The sequence below is a fragment of the Hyla sarda genome, chromosome 3 (genome assembly GCF_029499605.1).
Source record: "Hyla sarda isolate aHylSar1 chromosome 3, aHylSar1.hap1, whole genome shotgun sequence".
Classification (NCBI taxonomy): Eukaryota; Metazoa; Chordata; class Amphibia; order Anura; family Hylidae; genus Hyla; species Hyla sarda.
The window spans coordinates 245,040,839-245,059,211 of NC_079191.1; the positions used below are offsets into that span (position 1 = coordinate 245,040,839).

The 18,373-nt window shown below is 43.1% G+C and overlaps 1 protein-coding gene across 1 annotated transcript in view; it reads right to left on the reverse strand.

Moving 5' to 3' along the window:
- The window catches only part of FRK (fyn related Src family tyrosine kinase), a 154,549-nt gene that overhangs the window by 24,069 nt on the left and 112,107 nt on the right, over positions 1-18,373 (reverse strand). Inside the window, exon 4 of the mRNA XM_056566367.1 lies at positions 9,994-10,157. Coding sequence (XP_056422342.1) covers positions 9,994-10,157 — 164 coding nt within the window. The remainder of the gene's footprint in view (positions 1-9,993; positions 10,158-18,373) is intronic.

Consider the following 18,373-nt stretch of genomic DNA (forward strand, 5'->3'; position numbering starts at 1 on the left):
TAATCAGGGTCAGACAAGTCAAGCCAGTAACACAGAGAGCAGAGCAGCACTAAATATGACTGCAATAGAGTAGACAGAGGCAGGCAAGGGTCAGACCAGACAGTTTACAAGATACAGAACAGTAGGAAAAAGAATAGATAAGGGCTATGTGAAGTCAGGAACAAACGCTAGTGACAGGTGTGAGCTGCAATGATAAGAGAAGGCTAGAGGCTGAGTAGGGAATTAACTAAACCACCTTTGGAGTTGTGAGGGCCAACACCACAACTGACTGGCCCATTTCCTGTAGCTCCTGAGTGGCAAAGAGTAATTGTTACAGCTTCTATGCCTTTTTTCTGATGTTAAAAGACATTGCAGCTTTTCTGTGCTTTATCACTATTGCACCTCCCCCCATAAAGGGGCCTGGCTTTAGTATAAAAGGGCCATGGTATGACTGCAGTGTGTTAGTGGCCATGTTTATTATATACAATTTTTTTTAAAGCAAGATTTTTTTGTGCAACTCCATTTCACTCAATAGATGGCATACAAGTCACAAAAGTGCATTGAAAACTGCAAGTTTATCAAACATTGTGAGACAATTTGATACATTTTGTACAATATGCATAGGCATAAATAGGCATAAAGAAGAAAGCATAATTTTGAAAAAAAAAGGTGTGAAAAAGTTGTGAATAATAAATTCCCTGCAAAGAGTCCCTGAGGCTGGGTTCACACAGGCAAAATCTGTGCCGATTATCCCAGACTATGCACTGAAAATGTTAAGACTCACCATTGTGCCACGTGAATGCAACCTAAGACTCACCATTGTGCCACGTGAATGCAACCTAAGACTCACCATTGTGCCTGTGTACATATGTCCCTCAGTATGTTATCTGTGGGTGTCATATTATGACTCTGTACAACATAGAGATAGTAAAGTGCCATTACAGCTGTTCACGTAAATGTTAAGGCTATGTTATCCAGTAATCGAATAGTAGAGCAAATTTCCAAAAACAGTAACTTCTATTCACTTCAACTGAGCTGCAAAATCCACCCAAAGAAATCAGCTCTGTGTTTCTAATACCAGATAACCCCTTTAAAAAGTCTACATGTGTTGGCTTGTGTTCAGTAAATTCAACAGTGAATCTGAACTCTCCATTAGCCAAGCATACTGTATTATCACAATCCTCCTATAACACCTTAAGGAGCAATACAAATAAACCTGTATGCCCCTGAAAGACCAGGGCTGGTTTTTTTTTTCAAATCAGGGATGTCTGACTTTATTAGAGAATAACTCTGGTAATGTTTTGCCAATCACAATAATTCTGACATTGTTTTTTTGTCACAAGTTGTCCTTCATGTACATAGTAAAAGTAGGCCAACATCATTTGTATTATTTTTTTTTACAATGCAAAAAATCATGACATTTAAAAAAAGAAAGATTTTTTGCCATTTTAACACTAATAGGTTGCATATATTTATACTTTCTGACCAAATAGTTTATGAAACTTATACTTTCAGATGTCTACTATATTTTGAAAGCATTTCTTTAATTTTTTAATTAACATTTTAAATGAATTAGAAGCCTAACAATTTAACTTGAAATTTTTAAAATTTGAAAAGTAATTTTTTTTTTTATGTGCCATGCAAGGTTTGCAGAAATTTGAAGGTGGTAGAACATAGGACCCCCCCCCCCCCCAAATGACCCCATTTTAAAAGCTAGGCCCCTCAAGGTATTCGTTAGGGGGTACAGGGAGTATTTTAACACCATCGTTTTTTGGGCAGGAATTATTACAAGTCAGTGTTAAAAATTCAAAATTAGCTTTTTTTCACAAATGCATCAGTTGAGGGACATATTTTTTGTACATCGCTTTTGATATTGAAAGAAATGTACTCTATATTTTATTGAGCTGCTTGGACAGTGTTGGAAATACCCCCACTTAGGCCATATTTGGTTCCTTGGTCCGTGAGGTATGACCCAGAAGGAGAGGAGCGACATTTGGCTTTCAGGGCATCATTTTATGCCGAATGGATTGTAGGCCACACTTCGTGCCTGCAAAGTGTTTTAGCTGCCAGAACTATAAAAATATAGAAACCCCACAAGTGACCTCATTTTGGAAACTACACCCCCTAAAGTATCTACTTAGACCAAAAGTCAGTACTTTGAGTCCTTTCTGTGTGGCTGGAATGGTTACAAAGTCAGTGGAAACATTTTAATTCTCTCTCTTTTTTCACAAATGCATAATTTGTGGGACATATTTTTTGTGCATTGCATCTGAAAAGTAAAAAATGCGCCCCATATTTTATTGTGCTGTTCGTCCCGTATTCGGTAATACCCCCGCTTAGGCCATATTTGGTTGCATGGCCACATGGTGGGACCCAAAAGGAGAGGAGCACCATTTGGCAGTCAGGATATCATTATACAAATTATAGGCCGCACTTTATCTTGCAAAGCATTCTAGTTGTCAGAACAATACTGCACCCCCAGAAGTGACCCCATTTTCGAAACTACGCCCCCTAAAGTATTTACCTAGGGCAAAAGTGAGTATTTCAAAGTCAGTGGAAAAAAATAGCAATTAGCTTTTTTTCCCACTAATTTTTAATTTGTGGGACATCATTTTGGACGCGTCACCGTGTACCATAGAATTTTGTGTGTGCTCAAAACAAAATCACCGAAAAACACAAAAATGTAACTTTTAATAACTATGTCATATAAAAAGGATCCACTTTGTGGATCCTTTTTATGTGACATATTTATTAAAAGTTAAATTTTAGTGTTTTTCTGTGAATTTGACATCATTTTGGTAAGTCACTTTTAAAATGGAGGAAATGCGCCCCATATTTTATCACACTGTTTGTCCCGGGCTGTGGAGTACCCCTACTTAGGCCATATCTGGTTGCCTGACCGCTTAGTAGGATCAAGAGGGAGAGTTCCTGATGGATATATCCGTCACGTTGTGGGAATAAGCACCCACTCATGGCAAACATATCCATCACTGGGCGTTAAAAGAAAAAAAAAATCTTGAAAAAACTGGTTTATTTTGTTGGAGGGGGGGGGTTGGGTGATAGTCCCCATTCATACTGCTTTTCTGCAGTATAGGTGTCCGTTGTCATGTCAAAAAAGAGATGCCGATGTATACTGTAGCAGTCTCATTCAGAAATGAATGGAGCTGCTACAGTATACGTCAGCATCACTTTTTTGATGTGATGATGACGGATACCTCTAACATACTGCTGAAAGGCAGTATGAACGGGATACAGTGTAGGGTCACTCAATATGTCCGCTCATGACTGCCGGCAGGAAATCCACCACTATGAGTGGACACACAAAGCTACCCAGCCAAAGCAGGGAGCTCATTATTGTGACTGCTAGCGTCCTGACAGGAAATAACCTGGGCAGACATGGGGGGTCCTTGTAAAGACCCTGGCTGCCCAGGTAATTAGCAGCACCCTGCGATTGTTGCGGGGTGCAACAGGAGAGAGACAGAGGGAGCCCCCTCCCTCTGTCAAAACTCCTTACAGCTCGCAGTCGCTTCAGACCGCAGCTGTTAGGGTTAAACTGCTGGGACCGAGTCCCTGCCGCGATTTCATCGGTACACTGGGCAGCACCCACGAGAACCATGAACGAGTATACTCGTCCTGGTGCAGCAATGTACATCCTGCCTGGACGTGTATAAACGTTCATGGTCGTTAACGTGTTAAACCACTGCATATTATACTGATTCATATGTAAATAAAACCGTATCTGACCGAGCCATTACTGATCTGTTTTTATCTGCAGCAAGAAAAATATTGGGAAAATTGATCTTTCCACTGCAGTAAAAATGGAACCTACTCCTAGAAAAGATATACACTGCTCAAAAAAATAAAGGGAACACGCAAACAGCAAAATGTAACTCCAAGTCAATCACAATTCTGTGAAATCACACTGTCCACTCAGGAAACAAGACTGATTGACAATCAATTTCACATGCTGTTGTGCAAATGGAACAGACAACAGGTGGAAATTATAGGCAATTAGCAAGACACCCCCAATAAAGGAGTGGTTCTGCAGGTGGTGACCACAGACCACTTCCCAGTTCCTATGCTTCCTGGCTGATGTTTTGGTCACTTTTGAATGCTGGTGATGCTTTCACTTTAGTGGTAGCATGAGATGGAGTCTACAACCCACAAGTCGGGTAGTGCAGCTCATCCAGGATGGCACATCAATGCGAGATGTGTCTGTTAGGGTAGTGTGCAGAGCATGGAGGAGCTACCAGGAGACAGGCCAGTACATCAGGAGAAGTGGAGGAGGCCGTAGGAGGACAACAACCCAGCAGCAGGACCGCTACCTCCTCCTTTGTGCAAGGAGGAGCACTACCAGAGCCCTGCAAAATAACCTCTAGCAGGCCAGCAATGTGCATGTGTCCACTCAAACTGTCAGAAACAGACTCCATGAGGGTGGTATGAGGGCCCGACGTCCACAGGTGGGGGTTCTGCTTACAGCAGGACATTTGGCATTTGCCAGAGAACACCCAGATTGGCAAATTTGCCACTGATGCCTTGTGCTCTTCACAGATGAAAGCAGGTTCACACTGAGCACCTGTGACAGACTTGACTGTGGAGACGCCGTGGAGAATGTTCTGCTGCCTGCAACATCCTCCAGCATGACTGGTTTGGCGGTAGTCAGTAATGGTATGGGGTGGCATTACTTTGGGGGACCGCACAGCCCTCCATGTGCTTGCCAGAGGTAGCTTGACTGCCAATAGGTACCAAGATGAGATCCTCAGACCCTTGTGAGACCATATGCTGGTGCGGTTGGCCCTGGGTTCCTCCTAATGCAAGACAACGCTAGACCTCATGTGGCTGGAGTGTGTCAGCAGTTCCTGCAAGAGGAAGGTATTGATGCTATGGACTGGCCCACCCGTTCCCTAGACCTGAATCCGATTGAGTACATCTGGGACATCATGTATAGCTCATTCCACCAATGCCACATTGCACCACAGACTGTCCAGGAGTTGGCAGATGCTTTAGTCCAGGTCTGGGAGGACATCCCGCAGGTAGGGTGACCACGTGTCCCGGATCGCCCGGGATAGTCCCGCATTTGGAGAGTCTGTCCCGGGTCCCGGTCACCCTCATTCCGGAACAATGCAGTGTCCCGGAATAATCTGAGCCCGTGAGCCGCTGTCCGTCGACCGCTGCTGTGCTGTGACAGATGTGACAGTCACTTCCTTATACTATGCGATCGCCGAATCAGATCGGCATCGCATAGTACTGTCCAGTGGCGTACCAAGGGGGGGGGGCAGGGGGGGGCAGGGGGGGGGGGCGCCCCTGCCCTGGGTGCCACTCTCAAGGGAGGTGCCAGGGGCAGACTGACTCACCGCCGCAACTACTGAGGATCTGGGACACTCGTCCCAGATCCCCAGCAGACAGCGGTGCCTTCTCCTGTATGCGTGATACACACACATACAGGAGAAGGCGTCCCCTCAATGTGAGCCGCATCTGCAGCTACACAGGGGAGACGTGACCTCCGCCCCCACACAGCACGCAGTACAGCCGCCGATGACGTCACTCATCCGACACCTGTACTGTGGAGGGGAGAAGATGCAGGCCCTTCAGCTGAGGAGATCGCTGCGTGGTTTATCAGGTGAGCATCCTTTTTTTGTTAACCCTGACTATACCTATAGGGAAGGGGGGTGCTCTGCATATACCTATGGGAAAGGGAGGTGGGGTGCTCTGCATATACCTATGGGAAAGGGAGGGGGTGCTCTGCATATACCTATTGGAAAAGGAGGGAGAGGGGGTGCTCTGCATATACCTATGGGAAAGGGAGGGATAGGGGGGTGCTCTGCATATACCTATTGGAAAGGGAGTGAGGGGGGGTGCCCTGCATATACCTATGGGAAAGGGAGGGAGGGGGGTGCTCTGCATATACCTATGGGAAAGGGAGGGGGTGCTCTGCATATACCTATGGGAAAGGGAGGGAGAGGGGGGTGCTCTGCATATACCTATGGGGAAGGGAGGGGGGTGCTCTGCATATACCTATGGGAAAGGGAGGGAGAGGGGTGGTGTATCCCTGCATATACCTATGGGGAAGAGGTGGGGGTGTAGCTCTGCATATACCTATGGGAAAGAGGGTGGGGTGTAGCTCTGCATATACCTATGGGGAAGAGGGGGTGGGGTGTAGCTCTGCATATACCTATGGGGAAGGGGGGTGTAGCTCTGCATATACCTTTGGCGAAGGGGGGGTGTAGCTCCGCATATACATATGGGAAAGAGGGGGCGGTGTAGCTCTGCATATACCTATGGGAAAGAGGGGGGTAGCTCTACATATACCTATGGGAAAGAGGGGGTGGGGGTTTAGCTCTGCATGTACCTATGGGAAAGAGGGGGGTGTAACTCTGCATATACCTATGGGAAAGGGAGGGAGAGGGGGGTGCTCTGCATATACCTATGGGAAAGGGAGGGAGAGGGGGGTGTAGCCCTGCATCTACCTATGTGGAAGAGGGGGGTGTAGCTCTGCATATACCTATGGGAAAGAGGGTGGGGTGTAGCTCTGCATATACCTATGGGGAAGAGGGGGTGGGGTGTAGCTCTGCATATACCTATGGGGAAGGGGGGTGTAGCTCTGCGTATACCTTTGGGGAAGGGGGGGTGTAGCTCCGCATATACATATGGGAAAGAGGGGGCGGTGTAGCTCTGCATATACCTATGGGAAAGAGAGTGGTAGCTCTGCATATACCTATGGGAAAGAGGGGGGGTTACCCTGCATATATCTATGGGAAAGATGGGGGTTGTAGCTCTGCATATACCTATGGGAAAGAGGGGGGTAGCTCTGCATATACCTATGGGAAAGAGGGGGTGGGGGTTTAGCTCTGCATATACCTATGGGAAAGAGGGGGGGTGTAACTCTGCATATACCTATGGGAAAGAGGGGGGTGTAACTCTGCATATACCTATGGGAAAGAGGGCGTTACCTGGCTACCTACCTACCTGCCCTTTTACTGTGCAGGACACCGAGGAGGGCATTATTACAGTTTGTGGGTCTATAGATGGAAATATTGTAGAGGATGGGAGGGCACTGAAAAAATGCAGAGTCTGACATGTTTTTCCTGCAGATGTTAAGAGATCCACATGGCGGTCTTATCTGGACGGAGAAGAAAAGGAAAGAGGACGCCGCTGATCAGAAAAGACGCTATTGTGAGTCCCAAAATGTAACTGTAATCACTTATATGGTATACACATCCTGTGTACAGCTGATATCTACCGCCATATGGTCCTGTATATAATCACTTTTATTGTATACAGATTCTTTATAATATACTGGTCTGTATATAGTGGTTTTATTCAGTACAGTATGGCGGTATTATCCAGTTATTGTGTGGTGGTATATATTTGCTCCTTGTATACCAGCATTATTGGTTATGGAAATTTACCTACGTTAAAGTGTTTCTTACATATAAAAATTTTAATTTATTGTTGGTGGGATTTGGGTGGAATAGGAGCATGGCAGAAGATTGATGAGCTGCAGAGCCTAGTAGGGGCCCTTGCCTTTTTTTTGGTCTGGGGGCCCCGAGTGTTGTCAGTCCGCCCCTGGGGGGAGGGGAGAGAGGGAGTGTAATTAAGGGGGGGTTGCGTGTGTGTGTGGGGGGGTGCCAAACAAAGGGTCCGCCCCGGGTGCCAAATGCTCTAGGTATGCCCCTGGTACTGTCCAGTGTGTGTGGCTCCTCCCCTGCCTTGCTGCACGCAGTGCGCGGCCGAGTCACGTGGCGATGGTGACGTCAGCCGGAGCTGGGATCTCTACTGTGCGGCGCCTACTGTAACTGTCTGTACTAATCCAGTGGCCGTTATCAGCATTAAAGAGGACAAAATGTAAGTTTAACTTTTTAATGGATGTCTGCCTATTCTTTCCTTTATGTTCAGGGCAGCAAATATGTATTGCCTAGAAAGTTGGACTTGTAAAACGTGTAGTAAGTTATTTACTACATGGAATTAGAGGCAGGAAATGGAATGTAAGATAAAATTTAAAAAAATAAATGCAACTTGTTTTGTTTTCTATTTCTTCAGAGATATCTAAGTAGCCAGATAAAGTGTGCAGAAATACTGAAAAATGCACATGCAGATATGTTTTTGCTAGTCTCATGTATAAGTTTGACGAAATGCACTAGTGAAAGTAAGTGTCCCTGAATGGCAGTTAGGAAATGTGTTCACCCTACCCGCAGGAGACCATTCGCCACCTCATCAGGAGCATGCCCAGGCGTTGTAGGGAGGTCATACGGGCACATGGAGGCCATACACACTACTGAGCCTCATTTTGACTTGTTTTAAGGACATTACATCAAAGTTGGATAAGCCTGTAGTGTGGTTTTCCACTATGATTTTGAGTGTGACTCCATATCCAGACCTCCATGGGTTGATAAATTTGCATTGATAATTTTTTTGTGATTTTGTTGTCAGCACATTCAACTATGTAAAGACGAAAGTATTTCATAAGATTAGTTCATTCATTCAGATTTAGGAAGTGATATCTTACTGTTCCCTTTATTTTTTTTGAGCAATGTACATTTCTACAAATGTCCACTAGATGGCCCCTGTGTTATGCATAAAATGTGTCTTGTAAAAATTTCAAAACAAGGAAGTTTGTCTAATAAACAAGTTATATCATGTGAACATAAGACTTGGTCTAGTATACACACAAGCCAGCTGAAGGTCAGAATGCATATATTTGCATGAAAAAATTCCAAAAGTATGAAGAAGCGTGATAGAAATTAAGTTCGGAAATTCCAATGCAGCAGAATCCTATTGCTGTCAATGGGATTACACTGCACAGTGCTCACTATGGAATTTCAGCGGTGGAGCTTTCACAGCTAAAATTCTACCACAGAAAGAATGTTCTTGTTCATTCTTTCATCACAATTCATGAGGAATACATTACAGTCTATGGGGAATTGCAATGTCCCGCAGTTCTAGCTGGAGATTCCTCATTATGAACCCAACCTAACAGGCATAATACACTGCAGTACAGATGTGTTCTGAAGTGCATTATACCTCATTATAGCTAAAGTCTTATTCCCTAGTGGGGCAAAATAATTATAAAGTAAATAAAGTGATTAAAATCTAAAAAATAAATTATATATAATTTATATGTAAATAAAAACGCTCCAAAATTAATATTTTTGTTAATCCTACCTGCTTGAAAATGAAATAAAAGTGATCAAAATATCAATATGAACCTAAACAAGCTACCAGAAAAAAATTTGAATTTATTCTGCAAAAACAAGCCCTTTTTATTAGATAAATGTATCAAACCATAAAAAAATATATGAATTAGGTATCATCATTATCATACTGACCTGCAGATTAAAATTAATACATCATTTATGTTAAAAACAATGGCATAATTGATTGTTTTATTTATTCTACCTGATCAAAAATTTTATAAAAAGAGATCAAACTGTCACATATACCCTAGAATGGTACAAAAAAAAACAAAAAAAAAAACATCAGCATCAATGCTAAATATTTATGAGGAATAACTGTCTCTTACATACATTAAAGGTATGTACTAAAATTTACCATTAAAATAAAATTGAATATGCCACAACCAATTTTTAAAATCCCCTGGATATGTTAAAGCATTCCAAAGGTGTTATAACATAAAAGTGAGACAGATCAGATTCGAAAAATTAGCCTTGGTCCTTGAAGGGGTATTCCGGCCTTAGACATCTTATCCCCTATCTAAAGGATAGGGGATAAAATGTCTGATCGTGGGGATCCCGCTGCTGGGACCCCCCCCCCCCCCCCCCCGATCTCCATGCAGCACCCAGCATTCTGTGCCGGGCGCTGCTCCAGAGACGGAGATGTGATCTCACACCACACCCCCTTGTAACATCGCATCATGCCCCCTCCATTCATGTCTACGGAAGGGGGCGTGACAGCCATCACGGCCCCTCCTGTAGACATGAATGGAGGGGATGTGGCATGACATCACGAGGCCCAGCCCTGAAGGGGTTGAAATATGTTTAACATAGTATACTTTACCTTTATGCATGGTTTCCTGAGTTTACAGCAAAGTCCATCGTCTACCTTCATATAATTTTCCACAAGTTCCTCCAAATCTTGAAATTTTCTTCTTGGTGTTATATAAAATCCACCATTGTCTAGCTTCCTGATTCTATAGTGTTTCACAGTGATGCCATCATAGACTAAAATGCAAAATATACTTTGTTAGAATGTTTTTGCACATAACCATACTTTACATGAAGTCACAATTGGGAGGTTGTGAAGATGGAATGACAAATCATCTTTAAAGCGTACCTGTCATAGTGAAGAAAAAAAAGGTATATGTTACTCAGTGCCTAATCCTGATCATGTAGATATAATTTGTATGTGTCTAGGACCTATATATCCCTAACAAATAGCATTTATATGGTGTTCACTTGCTTTGTGTTCTTGCCTTTTGGAGGGGGCATGTCCATCTCCCTCACTGTGGATGACTCATCTGCTCTGAGTCTGGGAGCAGCCTGGCAGTCTGCAAATCACTGCACAGTAGTTTTTATGCATACATTTTCTATCTGTTCCAAGAAAAACTGGATGCTAATCAACATAGCTGTCACTATGTGTGTCATTCAGCTTTCACAGACTCCTGAATGTCTGATCAGCTTCTAAGTCATTCAGGAGTCAGAAAAAGCTTTGGCTGTTCAAGCATCCTGGGAGTTGTAGTTTTGCATTGCAACAGCTGGAGCTGCAGTGTTTGTAAACACTGTGTTAGAGCAGTGTTGCCTTTAGCTGTTGCAAAACTACAACTCCCAGCATGCCCACACATTCTTTGTAGTTTTGCTAGCTTTGGAGGCACACAGCTGGAGAATACACAGCTCTAAAACAGAGTTTTACAAAAATTGTACCCCCAGTTGTTGCAAAACTACAAATCCCATCATGAGAATTGTAGTTTAGGAACAGCTGAAGGCTGTAGTGCTGCATATGTATATTTAAAAAAGTCATCTTATCAGTAGTACTACAAAGTATAAAAAGTTTTTCATAATGACAGGACCTCTTTAAATATTAACCTCTCATGAGCGTGGCCTATTTTATTAAATAGGAATTTTTAAGGGCTTTTTTAAGGCCTTGAATATTTCTTCATCATACTGTTTTGAATATGCATTGTATAATGTATTTATTCCTGCAATTTTGGGGAGTTTATTTTTTCAGTTTCACTTTTACAGTGTTTACCACCAGAAAATATGAGTTCAACATTACTTTTGTAGGTAAGTTTGACTGCAGAAAAACTAAATTTAAAAAAGTTGTTTTGTTTTGTTTTTTTGGGATCACTAAAAAAAGGAATTATGCTTTTTTTGTTATATTATTTACTGTGTGGGTTAAATGATTTTATAGCTCACATTATTGCAGATGTGAGAATACTGATTATGTGTTTGTTCATTTTTTTTTACATAATAAAGCAAATTTTTTTTTATATATATATATATATATATATATATATATATCTTTAAAGAGGTATTCCGGGTATATATCTTATACCCTATCCAAAAGATAGAGGATAAGATGTATGATCACAGGGGTCCCACCGCTGGGGACCCCCACGATCTCGGTGCAGCCCCCGGCATTCTGTGACGGGCGCTGCCTCCAAGACGGGGACGTGACATCATGGCCACGCCCCCTAGTGACGTCACAACACATCCCCTCCATTCATCCAGTCTATGGGAGGGGGCATGAAAGCACATAATAGGGGATAAGATGTGTAAAGCCGGAATATCACTTTAACACTTTTTTATGTTACTTCTTTTACAAATGTATTTTAGTCCTAGAAGAAAACTCTTTGTTGTTCTATTCATCTGTTATTTACTATCTGAGCTATTTAATAGCTGAGTACCCGGCGTTGCCCGGTTTTTCCTTCCTAATCCTTTTTGGGGAGGAAAATCAACAAAGGAGGAAGCTTTTGACTTCATATCCCGTCCTCATATACTGTTGTCATATCCCAACCCACATCCCATCCTCATATCCCGACCTCCTATCTCGACCTCATATCCTGTCCTTATATCCCGACCTTCAATTCCATCATCCTATCTCCACCTCATATCCTGTCCTCATATCCCGACCTCATATCTAGACCTCCTATCCCTACCTCCTATCCCATCCTCCTATCCCGACATCATATCCCATCCTCATATCCTGACCTCCTATCCCGTCCTCCTATCTTGACCTCATAGCCCATCCTCATATCCTGTCCTCATATCCCGACCTCATATCCCATTCACATATCTCAACCTCCTATCCGGACCTCCTAACCCGTCCTCATATTTCAACCTCATATCCCATCCTCATATCCCATCCTCATATCCTGACCTCCTATCTCAACCTCATTTCCCATCCTCCTATCTTGACCTCCTAACCCGTCCTCATATCTCAACCTCATATCCCATCCTCATATACCGTCCTCACATCCCGTCCTCATATTCCATCCTTATGTCCCATCCTCATATCCTGTCCTCAGGTGCGACTGATTTGTGATAAAGATATTGTAAGCTGAAAATACAAGGGGACGTGGCTTTGTGGGACTGGGTGTGATGCACAAGAAGGGTAGATAATATAAGGGGTGGAGCTTAAAATGTGGGTGTGTCTTTGTGGGATTGGGTGTGGCTTGCAAGCCGGATTGACACATTCACCAGGAGATGCCGAGCGGAGCTTGTGGAGTAAGGTACTAGAAGTCCCATGTACTTGCATGGGACTTGAAACAAAAACTCATCTTTTATATAAGGGTGTAGGTAAGGGTCAATTTAACTATCATATCTTTTTACTTGACATATAAGTAATATGTGTACCAGGTATTATTGAAATATCTCCAGCCGTACGGAAGTTATGTGGGAACATACATTTCCCATTCATTTGCATGGGACTTTAAACAAAAACCCCGACCTTCACAAATGGGGGTAGTTAAGGTTTAAATTAACTATACTATATTTTAAGTGGACATATAAGTAACATGTGACCAAGTATTATCGAAATATCTCCAGACGTTTGGAAGTTATGCAGTAACATATATTTTCCATAGACTTGTATGGACTTTTAAACAAAAACCCAGACCCTGGCAAATGAGGGTGAGTAACGTCTAGTGTTGCTCGCGAATATTCGCAATTCGAATTTTATCCGCGAATATCGCATATTCGCGAATTCGCGAATATTCGCGAATATAGCGCTATATATTCGTAATTACGAATATTCGTTTTTTTTTTTTTTTTTTTCACAGTACACATCACAGTGATCACCCCTCTCTGCTTCCAGCTTATGTGGTGTAAGAAGGCTGTAACACTACTGTGTGAGACTGGTGCGCGAATTTTCGCATATGCGAATATTTGCATATGATAGTTTTCGCATATGCGAATTTTAGCTTATGTTAATTTTTGTATGTACAAAATGTTCGAATATGTTAATTTTCGCACTCGCGAATATTCGCATATGCGAAAATAAAACGAGAACATTACGAATATGCGAATATTCGCGAATATGACGAATATTCGTCCATATATTCGCGAATATTCGCGAATTCGAATATGGCCAATGCCGCTCAACACTAGTAACGTCCAGCCGTTTGGATATACAGGAACATACACACATACACACATTGAGTTTTATATATATAGATGTATGACCAAATAGCCAATTGGGAGTTACCAGCTGGGGGCATTTCCCTACTCTGTCTGACACTATCCAATCAAAGATATGGCTCTATATGCCATATGCCTCTTTTGGGCCATTTAGGGGGCAAGTCATCAGGGTCAAAAACCATATAGTACAAAAAAAAAAGGTGGTGACAAATGATGTTGAGGATTTGTGGGGTGACTGCTAAAACTCCCTATGACTACTTATGTGTCGCAGTCAGCACAGGTCCTGATAAGAGCTAAGAGTGACTATATAATACAGCCAGCACCTGCAAGAGATGGTACAGGTACAGCTTCTGTTCTGTTAAATCATTATCATGTACTATTATAACAATTCATTGGAATCTGCACACTATGTTATGAGGCAGGATGGAGTTAACAAAGGAATCACTCTATTGTCTCTTTCATATATATCTGTCATGTTATTTTAACTTAAAATCTGAATTATGGTCACGAGAACTTGACGCTCTATAGATCTACTGAACCAAACTTACCGTATATGCCGGCGTATAAGACGACTTGGCGTATAAGACGACTTGGCGTATAAGACGACCCCCAACTTTTACAGTTAAAATATAGAGTTTGGGATATACTCGCCATATAAGACTACCCCTCCTACCGTGATGTACGGTACCTTGTAGTTCCCCCAACATTAGGTAGGCATCATGTTCCCCCACATTAGATTAGCAGTATAGTTCCCCCCACATTAGGTAGGCAGTATAGTTCCCCCCACATTAGGTAGGCAGTATAGTTCCCCCCACATTAAGTTGGCAGTTCCCCCACATTAGGTCGGCAGTTCCCCCACATTAGGTCGGCAGTTCCCCCACATTAGGTCGGCAGTTCCCCCACAATAGTAGGCAGCTCCCCCACATTAGGTCGGCAGTTCCCCCACATTAGGTCAGCAGTTACCCCACATTAGTAGGCAGCTCCCCCACATTAGTAGCAGTTCCCCCACAATAGTAGGCAGCTCCCCCCACATTTGTAGGCAGCTCGGCCCACATTAGGTCAGCAGTTTCCCCACAATAGTAGGCAGCTCCCCCCACATTTGTAGGCAATTTCCCCCACATTAGGTCAGCATTTCCCCCACAATAGTAGGCAGTTCCCCCACAATAGTAGGCAGCTCCCCCCACATTTGTAGGCAGCTTCCCCCCCCCCCCCACAATAGTAGGCAGCTCCCCCCACATTTGTAGGCAGCTCCCCCCACATTTGTAGGCAGCTCCTCCCACATTAGGTCAGCAGTTCCCCCATAATAGTAGGCAGCTCCCCCCACATTAGATTGGCAGCTCCCCCCAACAGACATACAGCTTCCAGCCAAATACAGTGTATGGATAGCACGGCCGGTCACTCACCAGGCCCCGGTCGGCGCGTCCTCCTGCGGTCCTCCTGGTCCTGCGCTCCTCTGCCTCTATGGTTGTACGCACGTGACGTCACTGACGTCCCGTGCGTACAACCATAGAGACGGAGGACCGGACCGCAGGAGGACCAAAGGAGGATCGCAGGGGAACGCCGGGGAATGATAACTGACTGGCGGACATCCTTATGTCCCGAAAAGATTTTTCGGGACACAGGGATGTCCGGCATGGGAATACCTATGATTATCTGCCCGGGCCGGCTCCCGTGTGTGGCTGCAGGCGGAGGCTGGCCAGAGCAGGTAAAAACTAATACTGTATACTAAAAACCAGGGGGCCTCCAGCTGTTGTAAAACTACAACTCCCAGCATGCCCGGACAGCCTTTGCCATTCTGGGAGTTGTAGTTTCACAACAGCTGGAGGCCCCCTGGTTTTTAGTATTCAGTATTATTTTTTACTTGCTCTGGCCGGCCCCCGCCTGCAGCCACACACGGGAGCCAGCCAGGGCAGATAATCAGAAGTTTTCCTATCACGGACCTCAATACCCGGCATATAAGATGACCCCCGACTTTTCAGAAGACAATTCGGGGTTAAAAAGTCGTCTTATACGCTGGGATATATGGTACATCACAATAGGGTTCTATTGTGCTCTAAACACAGTGGTATCACAGGGGGTTCAGGTCTCAGGTTGGGTGTAATTTGGATGTTGTCGCAACAGTATTCTAAACATTTTAAATTGGCCTCACTACTGTACAGAAACATTAAGAAGCTTACACGGTCCTAAAATAGAATTCTTTGTCAGGTAAGTCATTCTGTATATTAATATCAACTCTGAAAGACATCAAAACTCTTATCTTCTAATTTCCTTCCAGCAAAGATTACTATTGCAAGGTCATGGAAAATAGTTTTATTTAATTCCGACCTTTAGTAAAACATATAATGGATGATTGCCAAGATAACCTCAGCCCTAATAATAGCATTTGTAATGTCCCTGGTTCCTTATGAGATTGATAGGAAGCAGATCATGGCTGCACCTTATTTCCCACATTTAGACTTTACTCCTGCCTCTACTTTTTTCTTTTGTTCCTTATAGTGTTTCAACGTCTTATCTTTTCATAGCTTTATTAAACAGTTGTAATGGGATTTACTCCTAGATTTGGCATAATAAGTGCTTGTTATTCAGCCTCTCTACTCCTGCATTACTGTATGTATGATCCTTTTGTATTTTATTCGCTTTATGTTAAAGGGACCTGTCAACTCCTTTGTGCTGCCCTTTCTGAGGGCACCATAAATTAGCACTAAAATCAGAAGGTAGGTTAGGCTGGGTTCACACTATGTTTTTGCAATACAGTTCCGTATCAGGTTTTAAAAAATCGGATTCCTCAAAACCTGACTAAACTGTATCAAAATGTGTGTACAAATTTTAATTAGTATACGGTTAAAATCCGTATATGCTTAAAAAATGATGCCCGGTTGCATCCGATTTTTAAAATGTATACATTTTTAACATTTCACTCTATTATGAATAAAGTTTCACTTGTACGGAAATACCCCATATGTGGACAGAAAATGCTCTGCGGGCGCACAACAAGGCTCAGGAGTGAGAGCGCACTATGTACATTTGAGGCCTAAATTGGTGATTTGCACAGGGGTGGCTGATTTTACAGTGGTTCTGATGTAAACGCAAAAAAATAAATACCCACGTGTGACCCCATTTTGGAAACTACACCCCTCACAGAACATAACACGCGGTATAGTAAGCCTTAAGACCCCACAGGTGTTTGACGAATTTTCGTTAAAGTTGGATGTGAAAATGAAAAAATATATTTTTTTTTAACTAAAATGCTGGTGTTATCCTAAAAAAAAGCCCCCAAAATTTGTAACCCCATTTCTTCTGAGTAAGAACATACCCTATATGTGGATGTAAAGTGCTCTGTGGACGAAATTACAATGCTCAGAAGAGAAGTAGCGCCATTGGGCTTTTGGAGAGAAAATTTGTCCAGAATTGAAGGCCACGTGTTTTTACAAAGCCCCCATACTGCCAGAACAATGCCCCCCCCCCCCCCCACATGTGACCCCATTTTGGAAACTATACCCCTCACAGAATTTAATAAGGGGTGCAGTGAGTCCACAGTTCTTGCACCACGGGGGGCTTTGTAAATGCACAAGGCCCCAGACTTCTATTCCAACCAAATTCTCTCTCCAAAAGCTCAATGGCATTCCTTCTCTTCTGAGCCCTGTAGTGCACCAGCAGAACACTTGACATCCATACTGGGGTTACAAATTTTGGGGGCATTTTCTCCTATTACCCCTTGTATAAATGGTACATTTGGGGAAAACCAGCATTTTAGTGAAAAAAAAAAGTTTTCAGTTACACATCAGATTTAACAAAAACTTGTCAAACACCTGTAGGGTGTTAAGGCTCACTGTACCCCTTGTTACGTTCCTTGAGGGGTGTAGTTTCCAAAGTAGTATGCCATGTGGCTTTTTTTTTATTTTGCTGTTCTGACACCATAGGGGCTTCCTAAATGTGACATGCCCCCCCCCCCCCCCCAAAAAAAAAAAAAAAACTAAAACATTTCAGCAAAATCTGTTTTCCAAATCCAATTGTCACTTCTTCCCTTCTGAGCCCTCTGGTGCACCCACAGAGCACTTTACATCCACATATGATGTATTTCCTTACTCGAGAGAAATTGGGTTACAGATTTTAGGGTGATTTCTCTCCTTTTACCCCTTTTACCATGGGGGGGGGCTTTGTAAATGCACAAGGCCCCCAATTTCTATTCCAACCAAATTCTCTCTAAAATATCAATGGCACTCTGAGCATTGTAGTGCGCCAGCAGAGCACTTGATGTCCACACATGGTGTATTTCCATACTAAGAAGGAATGGGGTTCCAAATTTTGGGGGCATTTTCTCCTATTACCCATTGTAAAAATGTAAAATTTAGGGAAAAACCAGAATTTTAGGGAAAAATAATTTTTTTCATTTACACATCCAACTTAAACGAAAAGTCGTCAAACACCTGTGGGATGTTAAGGCTCACTGGACCCCTTGTTACGTTCCCTGAGGGGTGTAGTTTCCAAAATAGTGTGGGGGCCATATGGGGGATATTTTTGGCCGCTCTGGCACCATAGGGGTTTCCTAAATGTGACATGCCCCCCAAAAACCCTTTCAGAAAAACTCACTCTCCAAAATCCCTTTGTTTCTCCTTCCCTTCTGAGCCCTCTAGTGCACCCACAGAGAACTTGACATACACATATGAGATATTTCCTTACTCGAGAGAAATTAGGTTACAAGTTTTAGGGTGATTTCTCTCCTTTCACCCCTTGTAAAAATTCAAAAACTTGGTCTTCAAGAACATGCAAGTATAAAAAAGATTTAGAATTTTCTCCTCCAC